The 21,136-nt window shown below is 49.8% G+C and overlaps 1 protein-coding gene across 1 annotated transcript in view; it reads right to left on the reverse strand.

Moving 5' to 3' along the window:
• Window positions 1-21,136, reverse strand: part of C11H4orf50 (chromosome 11 C4orf50 homolog) — a 55,015-nt gene that overhangs the window by 17,128 nt on the left and 16,751 nt on the right. The window contains 5 exon segments of the mRNA XM_034672146.1: window positions 276-332; window positions 4,847-5,020; window positions 12,330-14,774; window positions 15,515-15,642; window positions 16,747-16,876. Coding sequence (XP_034528037.1) covers window positions 276-332; window positions 4,847-5,020; window positions 12,330-14,774; window positions 15,515-15,642; window positions 16,747-16,876 — 2,934 coding nt within the window.

A 21,136-nucleotide genomic window follows, 5' to 3' on the forward strand; every position in this document is an offset into this window, starting at 1 on the left:
GCTCAGGACAGACAAGGACAGCCCTTCTGGATTGTTCTCAGGCAGGAAAAGCAGGACACAGACATGTAGGTGTGGTGGGATCTCAGACACATGTAAAGCATACTGTAGAAAATACATGAAAACACTAGATTCAAGTGGGAATTTGGGGGTGATACGTCTCTTCTCTCCAGTTTTTTCTTTTAATAATAAAGATGGACTAAACATCTAGAATGGGGAAAATACGAGCTCTATTTGTTTGAAAGAGACATTTCATATTGATCTCATAGGCATATTACCTTCAAAGGAGCCACAGCGAAATTTGCCTCGTGTTGCTTTTTCTGAAGCTCATTAAGCTGAAAGAGAACGGACAGGTGTGAGACTGCTGTGCCCCCGTTGACACACCCAGTGTCTCCCCAGGCGAGCTGGGCTCAGAGAGGTTGGCTCTAGTCCACTCTTTTCCCACAGAGGCTTCTCAGTGAGGCACAGGGTCCTTTCCCACTCCAGCTCTGCAAGATCAGATGAGGAAGGATGCTCTGAGCTCTGCCAGACTGCAGCTGTGGGACCAGCTTGGTTGCATCTTCCATCAGGAAGGAGGCGTCCCCGCATTCCCCTTGAAGAAATGCCAGAGTTTCGGGGTGTCATGTTAAACCTCTGGGTATCTGAGCCAGACGCCCTGGGTCCCAATCCTGGCTCAGCCACTCACTAGAACTGTGACCTTGTACACATCACTTCTCTTTCTGCCTCAGCCTTCTCATCTGTAAAGTGGGGGTAATATTAGTGCCTACCCAATTAGGGAGGACTAGAGCGAGGACTCCATGAATTGTTTTCCTGTAAAGTGCTTGGAACATCCAGTTAACGCTCACTGAATATAAACCATTATGACTGGCACGCACACGTGAGTAAAGCCACTTTGGACCTTCCGACCGAGCCCCACACCCAGCTGAAAACCAGCGAGTCATCCCCTCTGATGCTTTGTGGAGCACAGTTGCCCAGCCAAGTCCTGTCTGAATTGCTGACCCACAAAATCCTAAGACAGAATAAGACGGCTGTTCTAGAAGTTCTTCTCCTTCCCCCTCTTGTTCCCTCCGTAGTCAGAACGAGAAAGCTACACAAACCAAATCCTTCTTCGTCTTCCCAGCCTCTTCCGATCTCTCACGCAGGTCTCAACCCTGCCTCTTCACAACCAAAATGCCTACGTCGGTATTTACACATACAAAGCTACAGTCTGCAAATGTTTCACATCTCGGTTTTGTCATTTAATTTACAATCGGAGTGTTATTTCTATGTCAATACATACAAACGGATCACATCCTTCTACAATCTTGCATATTATTTCAGCATGAGGCTGAAATATCATCTTTTGAGCTGATTCCTTATGAAAATGTATATTGTTTCTTTGCTTTACAAACGAGGCTTCAATGAACATTCCTATACAGCTCTTCTGGCATACCTTTCTGAGTGTATTCAAAGTGTAAAATGCCAACTCCCAGCAGACTGTCTTCTATTCAAAAGGCACTCAGTAATATTTGCAGGCTCGGATTCAACCTCCCCTCGGCTTCGGTTTAGGAAACAGTGTGAATGCATTGCTGTGCACTGTGTGCTGGGGCATTTGCAATGAAATAGTGAAAGAGAAGAAAGTGAAAAGACAACAGATGGGAGGAAATATTTGCCAACCACATATCTAATACGGGACTCGGATCTGGAACACACACAAACTCTTACGTCTCAACAACAAAGACAAAAACCACCCAGTTGCAAAATGGACAAAAGAACTGAAGGGTGGTTTCTCCAGTGGAAGATAGATGAGTGGCCAGTAAGCACGTGAAAAAGCTCAGCACCATCAGCCACCGGGGAAAGGCAAACCAAACCACACGGAGCTAACACCTGATGCCCACTGAGACGGTCACCAAACACGTGGCAGTGAACGTCGGTGAGTTCGTGGAGAGGCTGGGGCCTCTGTCCATGCTGCCGGGGGTGGGGAATAGAGCTGTCAGAGACCAACCTTAAGGTAACTGTGGTTGAAATGCCCCATTGTTATATTATAAGAATTTCATCAGAGCATGGAAAGCTATAAAAAACAAAAACAAAAACAAAAAAAAGAACCAAATGGCCAGGGGAGGGAGATGCCTGGGTGGTTCAGTCAATTAAGCATCTGGCTCTTGATTTTGGCTCAGGTCCTGATCTCAAGGTTATGAGACCGAGCCCCATGTTGGGCTCTGTGCTCAACAAAAAGTCTGCTTGAGACTCTCTCTCTCCCTCTGCCCCTCCTCCTGCTTGTGCTCTTTCGCTGCCTCCCCCAGAAAGGAAAAGAGCTAAAATAAAATAAAAATTAAGAAGAACCAAATGGAGGGGCACCTGGGGGGCTTAGCTGGTTAAGCATTTGCCTTTGGCTCAGGTCATGATCCCAGGGTCCTGGAATTGATCCCTGCATCAGGCTCCCTGCTCAGTGGGAAGTCTGCTGCTCCCCCAGCTTGAGTACGCGTGCGCACTCTCTCTCTCACTCACTTTCTCTCAAATAAATAAGTAAAATCTTAAAAAAAAAAAGAGAGAGAACCAAATGGAAATTCTAGGACTGCAAAACACAATATCTGGAATTAAGAGCAAAAATGAGTTTATGAGTAAATCTGACTCCCCTGGAGAGTATTCACTGGAAGATGGGTTAGAAAAAAATACCCAAACTGAAGAACAGAAAGAAAAAAAAATTGAAAATTATGAAAAACAGACTTCAAAAGATACTGGATATGGTATCCAGTAAAAACCACAACATGTGCAAATGGAAATATATTCTTCACAGATCAGTGATAGACAGGAGGAAAAAGTCCTAATAACTCCCTGGCTGACTGAGGGCACGGTGAGGAACATTCCCTGTTTACTGCCTGGGCTTCGGAAGTGGGTGCCAGTGCTGGGAAGGCTCTCTGCAGTATGTATGAAGAACCAACATTACCCCCACTCTGGACCAGTAATCCCAGTTCTCCGAACTCTGCATATAAACAGGAATATATAAATTAATGGAAAGAAATAACCATAGCTCCAACAACAGGTGAGTGAAAATCACATCTACCCAATAGCTTACTGCACAGGGAAATATACATGTGAATATATACATATATATATATGGTATAAAGTCTAAGAAGTAACACAGACATGAAACTCTAAATATAGTGCATCTGATTATACAAAGAATGCACGGGAAAGGAGCCAGAGATTACATCACAATGTTGATGGTGTGTTTTTCATCCATCAGCTTGTCAAAAACATGTAAAATGTGATAACATTCGGGGTAAAAAGTGCAGGCAAACACATACACTCATTTATTCCTGGCAGGAGCATAAATGATGCAGCCACTTTGGAGGGTTAGTCGCTGTTACGTATCAAAGTTAATTACATACATATCCTGTGACCCAGTAAGTATTTTGTTAGAGTTTAACCCTTTGAATATGTAGCAGAAACATATCCCAAGAAAGAGATACAGGAATGTTCACTAAGCTTTGTTTGTAAAGCAAAGAAACAGATTTGGATTTCCATAAACAAAGAACTGATTAAGCTGTAGTTTGGTCTTATGAAAAAATAATATGGAGATTTTTTTTAAAAATGAGGTCAGTTTGTATGTGTTGATATGGAAATATCACCAAGATTTTCTATTCAATGAGGAAGTCAGCAGGGCGCCTGGGTGGCTCAGTCAGTTAGGCATCTGCCTTTGGCTCAGATCATGATCTCAGGGTCCTGGGATGGAGCCCATGCCATGCTCCCTGCTCAGCAAGGGACCTGCTTCTCCCTCTCCTCTCCACTCATGCTCTCTCTCGCTATCTCTTTCTCTGTCAAATAAATAAATAAAATCTTTTAAAAATTTTTTTAAATGAGAAAATCAAGACAGAATATTTTTGTATGGTATAGTTTCATAAATGTATACACATCCACACATACACTGAACGTGAGTAGATGTTGAAAAAAAAATGCTGGAGTTCAGAAGGGGTTGGGGTCAAAGGGAAGAAGGACTATTTTTTTTTTGCATTAAAAAATGAGGTAGCTATAGATCTACATGAAATTGTAAGAAATAGTACAAAGAAACCCCTTGTATCCTTTTCCTGTTTCCCCCAAGGGGAACATTTTGCAAAACTATAGTATATTACAACCCTATAATGTCAATTACATCGGTAACAATCTACCAGTCCTACTCGGATTTCTCTAGCTCTGCTTGTCCCGTGGGGGTGTGTGTACTGAATTCTGTGCAAGTTTATCACCCACAAAACCTCATATCTCCATCATCACAGATAAGATAATGAACACTTTCACATCAACAAGGATCTCTCTGCCCTTTTATAAAATCACTCTCACTTCACTCCTATAGAGGAAGGGCTTTTATTTATGTAACATTTGAAAACTAGTTAGACTTTCTAGAAAAATGCATGTATACTAGTTTCAGACAGAACAGAAGTTAGCTGGCAGAGGGACTACAGGTCTCGCTTCTTTCCCCATACCGCTCTTTACTTTGGAAATCTCAAAAATACTGCCATACTGCTGGGAATGGTGAGATCCTGCCTGAGTCTCTTTTCCATCCTCAAAACTTCCTGCAGGGGCGCCTGGGTGGCTCAGCCAGTGAAGCCTCTGCCTTCCGCTCAGGTCATGATCTCAGGGTCCTAGGATTGAGCCCCACATTGGGCTCCCTGCTCAGCAGAGAGCCTGCTTCCCCACCCCCCACTCATGGTCACTCTCTCTCAAATAAATAAATGAATGAATGAATGAATGAATGAATGAATGAATAAATAAATAAATAAATAAAATCTTTAAAAAAAAAAAACAAAAACCCTTACTGGAGTGTGGGCACATTTCGTTTACAGGCCGGAAAAGAAGTGTGGCTGGAGCCTACCTCGCCCTGGAGCTGGTCCCGGAGGCGGGCGGCTTCCTCGAGCGCTGCCTGTAGCTGAAGGTGGGCGGCCACCTGGTCTCTGAGCTGGCACCGCAGGGTCAGCACGCGGTGCTGGAGCTGCCCCACGCGCAGCCTCAGGTCCTCCGTGGGGGGGTTCGCCTCGGGCTCCCGCAGCTGTGGAAATCACCCATCCGATTGAAATGCTTAGCTTAGCTTCCAGGTAATTTGTCTTAGCCAACAAAAGGACCCATTTTCCTTCTTAATTTTTTTCCAGCCCTCATTTTTTCTCAAGTCAAAAATTTTGGAAAATAAAGGAAGAGAAATCACCCCAAATCCTATTAGCCAGAATAATCATTGCTATTATCCATATATTCTTTCCCAGTCTTTTTGCTATGCCTTTATGGCTGTGCACGTGTGAGCGTGTGGCCCATGCTGGGGTTTCTGAGTGTGGGGGGGTGTTGGGGAGGGTCCCCGGGAATCATAGAATAACATTCTAGAATGTGATTTTCAGATATATATATATATATGTTCAGATATATATACATATATCTTTTGCACATCTTTTCAAAAATATGCAAAATGGCACAGCATTCCAGGATCTATTTCAATCAATTTCGGTCACCACTCTGCTAAAAAAAAGTATAATGAATGGAATTTAAAGTTCAGATCCAATTATGAGATGCTTATTACATTAAAGCATCCTCCGTTTATATAAAACAGAGGACACTGCCTTTTCCCTTAAATACTTTTTCTTAAATCAGTAGAAAATGGTCTCTCACTCTTTTGGGGTCAGACATGAGCGGTGTTCATATGGATGTCATGGGGAATTTCTGGGAGGCAGGAAGGTGGGAAGGAGAAGTGATTTAGTGCTCTGGGAGGGGTGGTGAAATAGTAGGGATGCTACTGCTCCCAGTGGTTCTGGATCCTAGAGTCTTATTTTTTACTGACTTCCATAGACACATACACACATAGACACCTATACACATACAGACACACACCTACATTTTCTCTATATAACATTTAACAGACCATCTATTCCTTGGGTATCCTGCTTTTCTCCCTCAATACCATGTCAGGAGCATTTTTCCATATTATGAAATAGTGTTGAAAACACTGTTGTTAGCACACATTCTGTGGCATGCTGAATGCTCAGGGCATTCTAAAACTTTGCTGCTATAATTGAGGCTGCCACAAATGCCCTTACACGTAACTCCTGGACGGACCTCGGAGTCCTTCCCTGAGATCGTCCGTCAGAGGGGGATTTTCTGGGCCCAGGCCCTGAGCATCATTAAGCAACCAATTCACGTGCTCCGGTGGTCTATGAAGGTACAGCGCTGCCATCATCGGCTCTGTTTGCAGAAGCCCAGAAGCTCAGAGGCTTCTCACACTCCCTTCCTCGGCCGTGGCAGTCTGCCCTTCATTTAAAGCAGCTGCCCTGGGCATTTGAGTCCTGCAAAAGGTCATCTCTGCCTTGTGCTCTTGGCCTGGGTGTGAACAGGGAGGAGGGGCCCAAGCCATTCTGCTGGGAGAGCAGAGAGAGGCCGATGTGAGGACAGAATCAACGTGCCTTGCAGCTGATGAGGCCTCCCCCTTGTTAGTAAAGAATTTGGAGTGCAGAATGTGATTTGCTTCTAATTAATAGAAATGCACAGAGTGTGGGCCTGAGATGCACAGGCTGGGCCCTGTCAAGAACAGATGGGTGCTCCGGATGGTTTCATGAAATCCAGCTCTAAGACTTGCAAAACAACTTGGCCTTTCTGGGAAGTCTGGTGCCTTCACTGCATCCCCTCCCCAATGACTTGGGCGAGGGGTTTGCCCCAAGGATCCTAAGAGTATGTTCTACTGGATCCCCCAGTACGTTCTAAAGAGAATGGACGTGTGGGGTGGGGGCCAGCCCTGCCTGCCACATGGGACAACACCACCTTGTGAATTGCCCCATGACCCACTTGCTCCAAACAGGCATGAGTGGCATGGTTCTCCTGGGGCTGAGAGCCACAGTGCCCGCAGCCCTCAGGGCGCTCTGGTGGGGGAGACCGACACAGAAATAGGCCATTTGACACAGCATGGCCAGGGGACGTCGGGAGGCACTAAGCCAGAGGCACCCACTGCTATCTAGGGGGGTTGTGGTGGAAATACAACCACTGCTCTCTGGGCTGGTCGGGGCCGCGCACATCGGCAGCATCTGCTGATTCCATGGCGTAGACGTTCCCACCAGGACCAACAACAAGCTATGAAGATGGCATCACACCTCTGCACAGAGCCCAACCCGCAGCCTTGGGAGGTGCTGACCCACCAAAAGGAGACCCTGGGGATGAGCGGCAATTCCCAGGAGGAGGCTGGAGTAGAGGACAGCCAAGCAAGGATGCCGGAGGCCAGAGGGTGGGACGCCAACAGCGATAGGCCTGGATTAGAATTCACCAGAAGGAATTGGGATTTCACACCAAGTACAAGAGGAAGAGACAGAAGGATTTTAAGCAAAATAGCAACATGACCAAGTCTGTGACTTGGGACGATGAAATGGGGAAGCTTTCCTGTCCCCCGCCTCCTGTGTGTCAACAGACCTCATTTCCCTCAACTCTGGTTTTTGTCTGGAATCCTCCCTTCTTTTAGTTCCAAATTCCTCCACTCTGGCATCATCTCCTGGCATCATTTCTTGACTGCAAAGTTGTCTTGACTGCTCCCCCGCATCCCCCTGGCCCTTTTCCTCACAGCAGACAATGATAATTTTACGAAAGAAATTGAACTCCGTTGTTCTCCTGCTTAAAAGCCCCCAGCGGCTTCCCACTGCCTTTTGAAAGGGTCATAACTGGGGCCTGCAGGCCATCTGAGCTCGCCTCATCTCACCCTGCACTCCATCCTTGCCCATGTGATCCTGCCATGTTGGCTACTTTCTGTTTTTTCTATGAGCCAGGTTCATTCCTGCCTCGAGACCTGGCCACTTGCTTCTCCTTTTGCATGAAAAGCTCCTCGTCTGCTGCTGCTTTCCCACCTTGAAACCCTCAGCTCAATATTCCTCTCCTCAGAGTCCAGTTTCTACCAGGTCTGACCAGCTGAGATCAGACAACTGCAAAATCTGGGGAAATGCATAAAACAATTCTTTGCAAGCACTGAGTGGCTGGCAGCCAATGCAGGGCTACAGTCCTTGAGAAAAAGGATGCACATCAAGGAGAGCTCTGTATTCTCCCTGGATTTCTGTCTGCAGCATTTTCAAACCCATGGTCAGGAGTGGAACCCAAGCTGAGAGGGGTGGTCCTGCTCAATGGGGGACTCAGAGGCTGGAGCTCAGAGGTGCTTTGATAGCTGGGTGTGTGGAGCATAGTAACAGAAAGGAGAGAGCCAGGTACCTCCCTAGAAATGCCCATCGGATCCTTAGCTGAATCCTAAGCTGGGCAGCACAGTGCGGGCCTCGGAGGCCTAGCAGAGAAGAGAAGCTGGCAGCCAATTGCTAAAGAGACTTCCGAGGTCTCACACTACTGCCAGGTTGGCAGAGCTCTGCATGAGCCCAAATTGGTGTCCTTGGTGAATGTTCAGGGGACTCAGCTGCTGCCACCGAAAGGCCATGCCCAAGGAGCAAGGTCCAGACTGTAGAAGGAAAATCAGGCCCTAGGGCTGGGTCGAAACTAACATACACCTCCATAGGAATGATCTGGTCTACTGATCATTCCACTACCCACCAGAGCAAAAGGCACTCAACATTGACTACCAGGGGATAACAACCAGGGATCTCTACAGGATATCCTACATGATGTCCAACACAAAATTTTTTTAAAAAATCACTAGACATGTGAAGAAGCTGGAAAATGGACTTAAGCAAGAAATAAAATAGTTGATAAAAATAGACCCAGAGATAATCCAGACATTGGCATTAGCAGTTATGACTTTCAAAATAACAATGATTATATATTTTCAAAAATATAGGAAAGGTAGATAGATGCATAAATGCATAAATAAGCTATGAATGAATGAAAATATGGGAGTATTTCAATAGAGAATGTGGAACTCTTAAAAAGGATAAAATATATATCTTAGAGTTATAAAATATAACAAATGAAATTAAGAACTCCTTGGATGGAATTATCAGAAGATAGGATACAGCAGAACACAGAATTAGTGAACTAAACAACAGGTCAATAGAAAATTCAAGCTAATGCACAAAGCTTTAAAAAAAAAGGAAAAAATTGAACAGTTTCAAAAGATATGGGATATAATCTAAAAAGTCTGGATTCTAGGAAACAAGAGAAAATAGGACAAAATAAATATCTGAATAAATAATGACCAAAAATTCTCCAAATGTGATAAAAGATTTGAATCTATGATTTTAAGATGTTAAGAAAAATCCAAACAGGATAAATACAAAGAAAACCACAGCGGGCCCATCACAGTCAAATAGCCAAAACCCAAAGATAAGAAGGAAATCTTAAAAGCAGTCAGAGACAAAAAAATAACACACTTATTTCAGGAAAACAAAACCAACCAACCAAACAAAAAAACCATAGCAAAAACAACCAATTTTTGAACAGAAACTATGGGAGCCAGAAGGCAATGCAATGAAATCTTCAGTGTCAAAAGAGGGGGAAATCTCTGCCTCCCTAAAATTCTGAATCCAGCAGGGGGAAGAAATCTCTTAAAAGTGGAAGCTGAAGTTCGTTTTCATAAAAAGAGATGGGAGAGAATTCATCACCAGCAGATCCTCACTCTGAGAAATGACAAAGCTCTTCAGGCAGAAGGAAAACAGATCCCTAGGAGTGGGAGCAAGAATGGACAGCACAGGACCGTGTGGAGATCCAGTAAATGCAGAAAATTATTGCTTGTCTGTAATAACAATAGTAACAATGCCTTATGAAGTTTATCACCCACGGGCGTAATGCATATGACAAAAATAAGAAAAGAAGAAAGAGTAAATGGAAATAAACTATTAACAATTTTGCAGTATTTATTACTAATTATTAATTTATTGGGGATTTCTGTATCACATGGTAAAAGTACTAATTGAAGGTACATTTAAATAATTAATAGATACATTCTGAAATCTCTAGGGTAAGCACTGAAGGAATGATACTAAAATGTATAGCAGAATGAGCTCATGGAGAAGAAAAAGGAATAAGAGAAAATACTTATTAATAGCAAAAATGAAGGCAAGAAAGGAGAACTAGAACAGAACAGAACAAAGAAAACACATGGTAAGAAGGGAAACAAACACCCAATTCTAGCATCACATGTACGAAATGTGTGTGGACCAAACACCCCAACTGAAAGGCCGAGGTTGCAAAACTGGGCCAAGCAAAGACAAAGCAGCCACATGCTGTTTCAAAGAAATGCACTTTAAACATAAAGATGTCCACAGGCTGAATGCAGAAGGGTGGATGGTCTAGAAGAAGTTGGATTCCATGAAAACACTAAGGGAAAGAAACTGTTGTGACTACTTCCGTACTAGACCAAGTACAATTTGGGCAAGAAGTGTGGGAGGTAATGAGGGACATTTCATCATGATCAAAGAGTCAAGTCAGCAGCAAAACATAATTGTAAGTCTGCATGTATCTCATAAATAATTATTTATGAGATAAATATATGAATCAAAACCAACAGAACCAGAAGAAATATACAAATGCACGCTCAGAGATTGCAAACATATCTGGGTGAATAACAAAGTGAATAGACAGCCCGTCGTTAAAGATACAGGAAGACCTGATCAGCACAACTAACCAGCTTGGCCCCATCACAATACTGCACAACGGGAGACTCTTCATTCTTTACAAGAACTCCCAGCATATTTACCCAAATAGACCTTAACCTGGTCAATAGAACAAATCTCAAATTTAAAAAAAATTAAAATAATATAGTGTATGTTTTCTGACAACAGTGAAATAAACTACAAATTAGGAACAAAAACGTAACTAAAAAATTCAGCAGGTGCTTGGAAATTCACCAACACACTTCTAAATCACCCACGGGTGCAGAGAAACGTCACAAATGGAAACTGGAGGGGCACCGGGGTGGCACAGCGGTTAAGCGTCTGCCTTCAGCTCAGGGTGTGATCCCGGCGTTCTGGGATCGAGCCCCACGTGAGGCTCTTCTGCTATGAGCCTNTGGAAATTCACCAACACACTTCTAAATCACCCACGGGTGCAGAGAAACGTCACAAATGGAAACTGGAGGGGCGCCGGGGTGGCACAGCGGTTAAGCGTCTGCCTTCAGCTCAGGGCGTGATCCCGGCGTTCTGGGATCGAGCCCCACGTGAGGCTCTTCTGCTATGAGCCTGCTTCTTCCTCTCCCACTCCCCCTGCTTGTGTTCCCTCTCTTGCTGGCTGTCTCTATCTCTGTCGAATAAATAAATAAAATCTTTAAAAAAAAAAAACAAAAACAAATGGAAACTGGAAAGTACTCTGAAGTGAACGGACACGAAAGCACAACTGATCAACACGTGTGGGACGAAGCTGAGACAGTGCTCAGAGATGCAGAGATGTAAGTGCTTAGATCACAAAAGAACAGCTGAAATCAATGATCTAAGCTTTCAACACAAGAAGCCAAAAAGAACAGCCAGCTAAATCAAAAGAAAGCGAAAGAAAGGGAAGATTGAAGGTATAAACAGAATCCAGGTAAATAAAATACAGACATACAATGAAGAAAATTGATAAAGCCCAAAGGGATCCTCTGAAATGATTGCTAAAACTGCCATGGAGTGTGGGGAAAGGGGGAAATGGAAAAGGAGCGGGGGAGAGAGAGAGAAAATGAATGAGTGGGTGCAAAGGGCTCAACACTGAATGTCTTACAGACCTGCAAGACCACTGTGAGAATCTCATGAGCATTTCATCCTGGGATTCCTGAACACCTGAACAGGGAGTACCCTCCATGCATGTGGACCATGACTCAGGGAAGCCTGTGTCTTGGCCAAATCACAGAAGTGTTAAGTGGGTTTGACCTCCGGTTAAAGCCTAAAGTCCCTACTCTTTCCATTGTCCCTTTCAAGACCCAATGCGGACCATGATTGAGGTGTTGGCCAACCTATGGTGGTAATCGTACTGAAATACATAAATGCACCATGTCAACACATCGTGCACCTTAAGCTTATACAATGTTATATGTCAAATATATCTTTAAAAAGGGAGAGGGAGAGACAGAGGGACCCAACGTGCAGAATTAGGACTTGGACTGCTTGATAAACGCTTGGATCTGAAAACACGAGCTCTGATCTTGAAGTGCCAACACCGCTCCCTCCCCTGTCCCACCCCACACCCATGGGAACAGCCTCAGCAGAGGGGCAGGCTCCCGTCTCAGGTTGTGTGCAGGAAGCCACTGCCCAGGTGGCAGGCCCAGCCCCACCCCTCCTGCCGCCTGACTGCCTTACTTCACTTCCCTGTGCCCTTGTTCTCACATCTGCTAAGTGGGGATGGTGAGGTACCTCCCCCTCACCTGAGGAAGGGGGTGGTCAGCAGTCTAGAAGCTAGCAAGATGCCGAGGAAGCAGCTGTGTGTGATCAACCTACCTGGGGGCCATTGCTCACGGTCATCAGAGCTCGCCCTGGGTCCGCAGAACACCCTGGTCTTTCCTCCGCCTCTTCCAAATGTGATTCTTTTACTCCCGCTGCATTGATGTTTCCTCGCCGGGCCCTGGGCACTTCGGCACCTCCCCCGACCAAGGACAGGGGGGCAGAACTGGCATCGTATCTGGAATTCTCCATACCTAAGGAAGGTGCCATCCACGTGCCCGCCGGACCTGATTTCTCCTCCAAGGGCGGCCCGTGGGCTCTTGAGGTCGGTTGCCCTGAGAGCTGAGTCACCTGCACATCCCTTTCCACAGCGTTCCCCTTGTCCCCCCGCATCTTGCTCTCCCCCTGTGGACCCTCCTCTGCTCCCACCGCACGGCCCACCGCGGTGCTCGCCCCCAACTCGACTTCCGTCTCCAGGACACGGATCCTGTGCAGAAGGTGGGCATTCTCCCCCCTGAAGGCTCGGACCATGTCTTCTATCCCCAGCGCTACGCCCTTCATCAGCTCTTTGTAACCAACCCCGAGCTCCGAGATCAGAGCCTTGAGCTCCTGGTTTCCCAGGGTGACGCGCTCCATCACACCTTTGGATTTTCTGAGGCTCTCCCACGTGGCTCTCTGAAGCTGGGCCACGTGCCTTTTCAGCTTCTCGTTCTCCTCTTCGAGCTCAGAAATTTTGCCGTAACTTTTCCCATTGCAGTCTTCAAGGTCAGAAATGACCTGCCTGCATTGGTCCAACTCCCCCTTTAAGTGAGAGATGTCCCCTAACAGCATGCTGTTTTCCCGTTGGAGTGTGGCGATCTTTGTCCCGTTTCTGCCCCTCTCTTTCTCGAGGATGTGCAGTTTTCTAAGACATTTCTCTCGGTCGCTCCGAAGCTCGGCGTTGTCATGTAAAACCTGGCCTCTCTCTTTTTTCAGTCCAGAAATGAGCTGGTGGAACCTTCTCCTCTGTCTTTCAAGGGCTCTCCGTGGCTGATTCTGACCCAGCTCAGCAGGCCACTCTGGGCCCAGACTCACGTCATCCAAATCAGGCACCGTCCCAGGAAGAACCGCACTGGTTCCCAAGGCCTCCATCTCTCCTGGTTTAACCTCTTCACTGGGCTCCCTGGGTTTGACTTCCCTGTCTGAACAAATATCTAAGCCCTCGTTTCCTAAAGCCTGCCAAGAGTAAGCCTTCCCCTGGCAGCTGGGCCATTTCCAAGCCAAGCTCCTGCTCTCTCCCATCAGCGTGGACGCTTGCAGCCACCACCCTGCACCCCCAAGCTCCAGGATGGAGAGTTGCTGGAAACAAGCTTCCATCTCCTTTTCAAATTCTTCTAGTCTGAGCTCAGAACTGCCAGGTCCTTTGCTCAGAGCCCACGGGTCGCTGCTAGGTTCGGTCCCCTTTGGTGGAAAGGCCAACCCGGGACACAGCATCAGACCTTCCTCTGCCACTGAGAAGAGCGTATCCTGGCCCACACATTCCGAGGGGCCAGGCTCCTCTGGGACATCCCCGTGGCCCAAACTGGGCCCTTCTAGAAGCGATGCCTCCTCCTCCTTCTCTTCTTGCCCTTCGTCCCCAGGGCTTTCCTCTTGAAGATGCAGAGCCTTTGCAGACCACACAAGAGTTTCCTCCTTGCCCTGCCCTTCAAGGAGCTGAGCTCCTGCTGGAGACGGCCTCTGGGCGCCCCGGGCCCTGGCTGTGGGGTGCTCTTCCTCCTCCTCTGATGAAAGTCCCCCCTCCCTCCCCGTTCTACTCAGAGGTTTGGGCCCCTCAGTAGACACTGAGGCCTCCCCCTGCAGAAGAGGCAGTGGGAGCTTTGGCCTGGGCCAGGGGCAGGAGACAGAGGCCTGGGTTTCTGAAGCCCTGTTCTCTATCTGCATGCCCTCTAGGGCTCCGATGCCATCCTGCAAGCTCAGGTTCTCTCGGCTCTCCTGACTTAGCTTGCTCTCGTTACCAAGGTCTTCCTCCTTCTTGCCCCAAGCCCTCCTCGCGCCCTGCTCCTCGGTTCTCCACTCTGGGGGTCCTCCCTCCTTCCAAGGGTCTTTCGGATCTCTAGACCCTCTCCTGGGAAACTGGTGGCTTGAAGTCCGTGGGGACTCCTGGCAGAGGGAGGCTTCGGGGCTCTGTGCCCAGTGATGATCCTGACAGGGCTGTCCTATGGCTCTGGGAGCAGGCGATGACCTGGCATCCAGCACCTGTTGCATTTGGGAGTCCTGTGGAAAAGCCTTCTGGAGCAACAGCGGTGGCAGCAGGGAAGAGGGGTCCCTGGCTGGCCCCCAGGGAGGGGGTGTGGACGTCTGTACCAGGAGAAAGGACCCCTGGGCCTGGGCAGCTGCTAGCCTCTGCTCCGAAATCCAGGCCAGCTCCACAGGGAGGGGTGAGCCGTCCCTGTACTGCCCGGGGAGGCAGCCACAGATGAGAAGGAGGGCCTGTTCATCCAAGCTGGGCTCAGCTGGAGTCGGCTAGGGACAAGAAGAGAAGGTATGAAGCAGCCTCTTCCTCTGTTTAGCACCCCCCCACCTCTGTGACCTCATCTCCCGATGCTCTCAGTGCTCCCTCACCCGGCCATATAGACCTCCGTAACGCACCAAGCCCAATACCACCCCAGGGCCTTTGCACCTGCTCTTCTCTCTGCCCAGAATATCCTTCCCCACATCCCCTCATGGCTCACTCTCGATCCATTTACTTCCCCACTCAGACATTACTTCCTCCCGCAGCCCCCTGGCCATTTCACCACACTGTGTATGTTCCCCTTTCCTGCGCCCCCACCCTCCTGTATATCTATGTGTGCGTTCTCTACCCCCTTTATCCCTGCGTGTCCAACACAGTAGCCACAGGCCACCAGCCACGTTCCCAGAGCTCAGAAGCTTGAGGTTCATGGCTCCCCTACTGGACAGCACAGGCATAGCACATTTCATTGTCATGGAAGGCTTTAGTGCCCTGTAGACCACCGGCTCCGAGGGCTGGGGCCCTGGGCCTAGAGCACTGCCAGGCCCACAAGATACATTTCATAGATATTTCAAACTATATTTTTATCTACACTTCAATGCATGTATCCATTCCGTTTCCTCAAACCTCCTTCTCAATTATTTCCAGAATGTTCCTCCAAACCCTTCTTTAGCCCCTTCTCCCACCTACCACAGGCAGTAGGGCTGATGGACCCAGCTGGCACCCGGGGCAGGCAGGAAGCCTCTGGCCTTACCTGTCCACAGTCAGATCCTATAACATCTTCCAGGGACTCATCCGTGGTCTCCAGGCCTGGCACCAAAACAGAGGGGCCTTGTCCAGCCCCAACACAGCCCCAGGAGCAGCGGCTCTCAGAAGACTGTCCTGGGAGTCAAGAGGACCCCAGGAGCTTTGTCACAACTCTGTCAAAACTCCTAGAGACCCTTCTAGGAGTTTTGTCACAACTGCCACTAGCGACTGAGCCACCTGCTCTTGGGAGGACCTGGCACTTCTCACCGACTCAAGGCCTTCGAGGCCCGGAGGTGGCCTGACGATCACCACCCCTGGTCAGGAAAGGAGACCAAGGCTCGGAGTTGGGGAATGACCGTCCGCTGACGCGCAGCGGATTGGGTCTGGAAGCCACCTTTGCTGACCACGAAGCTCACACAGGTGACAAATCCCATGGCACCTCCCTCCACCCGGCGCCCTCGTGGTCACACAGGGTCTTCATCCCCGGCCTCCGGCCCCACCCACACGGCGGGCGTGCAGATGAAGGAGCTGGTGCAAGGCTTCACCGCCAGACCGGCCCCTCCTTCTCCAAGGACCAATTTGACCATTTGACTTGCCAGTTCCCCAGAAATAGGACAGAGGGGGATGGCAGCTGCGTGGGTCAGCAGCACCACTGGCTATAAATGACCCCCGCATCTGTGACCGCGCTTGGCCTCAGAAGACTGTGAGTAAACCACAGACACCCAGTGGGACATCGTGGCTTTGGGGCTCCCCGAGTATAGTGGCTTTTGCAGCAGGAAATTCAAAAGCCGTGCCTGAGACCGTGACCAGAGACATTGGTTCCCAGTAGGGACAAGGGGCTCCCCAGCCCCAGCAGCTCCCAGACCTCACACCTGTCTCACACCTGAGTTACCAAGGGTGGTGTGAGGATCGGGTAGTCATCCCGTGGTCTTCTGCAAAGACCCCTCCTCCTGAGACACCTGCTGCCCCACGCTGGCAGGGGCGTCACCAGGCCGACACCCTCCTGAGGGCTGAAGGAGTGAGCCTAAATGTCTAGTTGAGCCCAAGTCAAGGACCTCGTCATGGGCATCACAGACTCAGATCCCATCTTGCTGTGTGACACCAAGCAAGCCGCACTACCTCTCTGAGCCTTAGTTTCCTGTCTATAGAGCAGGGCAGTCATCCCCCCCCACCCCGCACATTAGCGCGTCCTAGGTGAGCTAGCCTGTCCGCAGGTGTCTGTGCAGGCACCCCGCACACCTGCAGAGCCTCCCGGTCCAGGGGCCCCGGCGGAGCTGAGGGTGGCTTTCGGGGCTTGTCTTCTGCAGGCATCCTGTGCATCCTCCCTGGGCGGGGACAGTGGTTCGTCCTGAATACGGCTCAGAGTGCCCTTGAGGAAGAAACAGGAAGAGAGCCATCAGTGTCCTCACAGCAGAAGGCTTCCCTCTGAGCCCAGCCCAGCCCCAGCGACCCCAGGAGGGAGCCAGTCCCCACCCCCGCTGAGATGAGCAGAGGACATATGGCCCAGGCCCTGGCCTGTGGAGGTCCCAAGGGCCAAACTCCCTCGTGTTAGCACCTCTCCCTTCGGCAGACAATGAGGCGCGGCAACCGGCTCTCTGAGGAGCTTGTCTCTCCAGCCAGGGTGCCTCTGGGCTCCCCAGACGGGCACCCCTGGCTCCCAGGCCCCTCTCCTTCCTGTGTGTCCCACACGGCAGAGGCAGGAGCCTGTCCAGGGGCTCGGGGCCGACCTGTCCCTCAACCATCAGCACGTCCCCAGTGCTGCAGCCAGGGGGGTCTCTGGGCGGCACCCCCTCCCCTCGGCCTTCCCCAAAAGGCAAGCCACGTACATTATTTAGAGACAGCACAGCTCTGACCCACCGTCCACGAGGGGCTGGGGCCGAGCCCCCTCCAGCTTCCCATGCGCCCCGCCCCGCTACTTCTAGCCTGGTTCTAACAGGTGCTATTTGCTTCCCCGCTGCCTCCCCCACTAGACCGTGAGCCTTCAGGCCGTCAACTTGGCTTCACCTGGTCCGCACCCCCACCTCAGCCTGAAGCACATTAGGTGCTTAATGGATGTTTGCTACTTAGATGGGTAGGCAGAACCCGCAGAAAGACAGGCGCTCAGCACTTATTCAGCAAGCACTTATTAGGCTCCGACTGTGTGTCATGTGCTCTTCTAGGCGAGGGGGAAACAGAAGTGAACAGGTAACACCTGTCCCCTTCTCACCTGTCCCCCCTGCCGGTCCTCACCTGCTCTTGGTAGCACCCTACATCGACTCCCAGCTAGGCCTCCTGCTCCCCCCATCCTGCTCGCAGTGCCAGGGAGTCCCCCAGCATGCACTCTCCCACCTACAAGGCCTCCCTTGGCCCCCCGATCTGGTTTGAGTGCAATGCTGCAGTGGGGCACTGTAGGCCATCCATGGGCTGTTGGGGGTGCCCCTGATGCCCCTCACTCAAGTTTCTGCTCACGGAGGCCTCCCTGCCTCTCCCCACCCTGGTTCGTGCCTGCCTCTGCACCTCCGCATACGCTGTTCCTTCTGCCTGGCTGGCACATCTTCCTAGGAAGGATGTGGGCTGCCGGCACCTCGGTCCCTGCCCCTCCCTTTCACACCCCACTCAGCATCAGAGCAATCCCACTGAAACGGGAACAGGAGCAGGTGCTTCTCCTGTTTCCAACCTTCGATGCTTCCCACTGCGGGGTAAGAGAAAAGCCCTGCCCCACTGCACTGCGCCCACCCTCGTTCCGCTCCTTAAAGGGACCCTGCTCCCCCCTGCCTCAGAGCCCTGCACCCTTAGTGCCTGTTGCTCCCCTCTCTTTCTGCCCCTCTGCCCAGCCAACCGGCTCCCTGCTGGGCTCAGCTTAAAGGCCAAATCCTCAATGAGGCCCTTCCCTGGCCCTCCCCCAAATTAAGTCCTCTCCCTCCCTCAAGAATCTCTCCTGATGCTCTGAGTTTGGGACCTTCCCGTTGTCTGTGTCACATCCAGCATCCTCATAGACCAGGAATCTCAACCCTGGCCACACCTTAGAACCACCCGGAAGCTTTTAACGGTCACAAAGCAGGGCCTCCGCCCAGAGCAGCTGAAGCCAGAAGGGCCTGGGCACCAGCATCGTGCTGTGGGCGCCGGACCTGCTGACCCACGGCACCTGGTGCGGCCTCTTGCGTTGAGCCACCTGCTTCCCGCGTGATCAGAATGAAGCGCTTCTGTCAGCAGCTTACGGGCACCGCTGGAAACAGGCGGAGAAGGGCAAGTGGAGGAGAGAGAGGGCAGAAGGGAAAGGGAGCGAGAGAAAGCGACGAAAAGAAGAGGAGGGAACAGAATGGAGAATGGGAGAGACAGAACTCCACGTGGGAGCCAGCAGGAGCGCAACAGCAAGGAGGAGAAAGGAACGGGCCAAGGAGAGCTGGGAGGGCAGCGTCGAAGACCAGCACTGCTGCACCGTTCCATTCTGTTCAGATTTCCTTCCGATACCCAAGGGGACTTCAGCTTGGTTGCACCAATCCTACCTGAGCATCGGCTAAGAGACAGGCCCTGTTCTGGAGCTGGGGACGCCGCCGTGGATAAAATTCACAGACCCCTGCCTCGGGGAGGTGACTTGACAGAGAGGAGAGGGCATTCTAGAAGACAATGCTATCACCCCTTCATTTCACAAGTGACAAAATCACTGCTCAGAGAGGGAGAGTGACTTGTCCGAGATCACACAGCACACAGGATGGGAGAAGAGAACTAGAGCTCAGGTCTTGAACTGGATCTGGGCTTTCTCTCCCCCTCCCCACCGCTCTCTGCTCAGTCTGGTCAACCCCTCCTTCCCTTTTTACTCACGGGAGCAGTGACATCCAATTCATGGGAATTTAGGTTTCATGTGCACTTATTTTGAAAGATAAGCAAAAAGAAGAATAGGAATACAGAGCTATCCAGATGCAAATGTGATCCATGTGCTAGAATACCTCCTTCTATGTGGGCTGCCTGCACCTCGGTCCCTGCCCCTCTATAGGCTTTCTCCTATGCAGAGACATTTAAATTCTTCCAGGAGTCTGTTTCTACAGAATGTCCATTTTTGCTTGTGCATGTCTCATTTGATGACATTGAAGGATCATCACCCCACAAGTTATAGCCACCTAATACACTCTGACAGAAGGAAAGCCTTCACTTACCAACGCAGTTCCTTCTTATCAGATTTTTAGGTTGTTTCCAATATTCAGCAGCTATAAACGGGGCTGAGGTGCTGTTAATATCTGACAAATATTCAGAATAGAATGGAATCTCGAGCTTGAGGTTCCGTGTATTTGTATTCATTTTGTAACTAAGGGACTTGGTATTTTTGCCTAAGACCACTAACCATCAGTATTTCCTTTTACATTCCTTGTATCTTAGTGGATTTTCTACATTTTATTTTTTTGACATTACCGACCTGTGTTTGAAAGCCCTCGAATACCAATACGCAATAGGGACTTCTGCACAAGTGCAAACGGTGAGCAAGGACGGGGCCGCCGGGGACTTGCTGAAGAAGGAAACGATTCTTATCATCGCCACCGGGGGTCGCTCTTTCCACACTGCCGGGGCAGAGAGGCTGGAGGACCGTCAGCATTCCTGATGTCACAAGGAGTAGGATCTCTGCTCTGGCGTGACAGCCTGACACTGACATTTTTAAGTGTGTGACTTTCCATCTCCCTGCACAAGCCTCCCTCTAGGCCAGGCCACAGGCCCTGGGCTGTCCCCTGCTGTAGGAGCCTACAGACCAAGTCTCCACTGCCTGCCCCTATGTCTGTCTCCCCTATAAGCTTTCAAAGAGCGGGATCATCTTTCCAGCCCCAGTGCCCTCACAGTGCCTGGGACATGGCAGGTACTCAGGGCACACTCGCTAAAAAGCGGGCACATCTGCAGGTAGGCCTTTCTTGTCTTGCAAACCACAGTCTCTTTAAATTGCCTTTCACCCACACCCTGAGCAGAAACCCCCTCCCCAAACACCTCCCTAGGCCAGGGTCTGGCCTTGCCATGACCCATTCCTTCAGGAACCTGGGTCCCAAGTGATTTTTTCTGGACACTAGCAAGTGTGAGATCCCAGGCAAGTCCTGTGCCTCCTCTGGATTGTGGGGTTGGGTACAAGGACACGGACCCCTGCCTGGCTACCTCTCGGAACTGACGAAATCTTGTTTGGAAAAGTGTTTGTAAACGTGAAGCAAGTAAAACATCTTTCCATGATGATTAACATCACCATAACTCACACCTCGATGCTCAGAGCACATCAGACATAACCAATGGGCTGCTGGGGGGAGGCGGCGGCTCCCTGATGATTTGTAACGGTTTTCTATCTCATGCACACTTCCCAGGTAGACACTGCTCCAGGTTTCCCAGTTTCTATGCCTCCCTCCCTGCACTGCCATTGTGAGGCGGTCCTTTAGCTGGAAGTTTCCATTTGCCATTGGCACTGGAGCAAATATCTTCCCAGGTCACTTCCCCACTGAGTCACTAGCTTACCAGGAGCCTTGCAGGCATGGCCAAAGCCTGGGGTTCAAGGCTGACTTAAACAAGGAGCAAACAGGAGCCAGACCCTGCACTGTGAGAATCAGGGCCTCCAGAGGCGGGTCATGGCACCACGGGGGCACGAGGAGGGAACGAGCAGCCATGAGACTGGGAAAGTCTTAGAGGA

The sequence above is a fragment of the Ailuropoda melanoleuca genome, chromosome 11 (genome assembly GCF_002007445.2).
Source record: "Ailuropoda melanoleuca isolate Jingjing chromosome 11, ASM200744v2, whole genome shotgun sequence".
In the NCBI taxonomy this organism is placed as follows: Eukaryota; Metazoa; Chordata; class Mammalia; order Carnivora; family Ursidae; genus Ailuropoda; species Ailuropoda melanoleuca.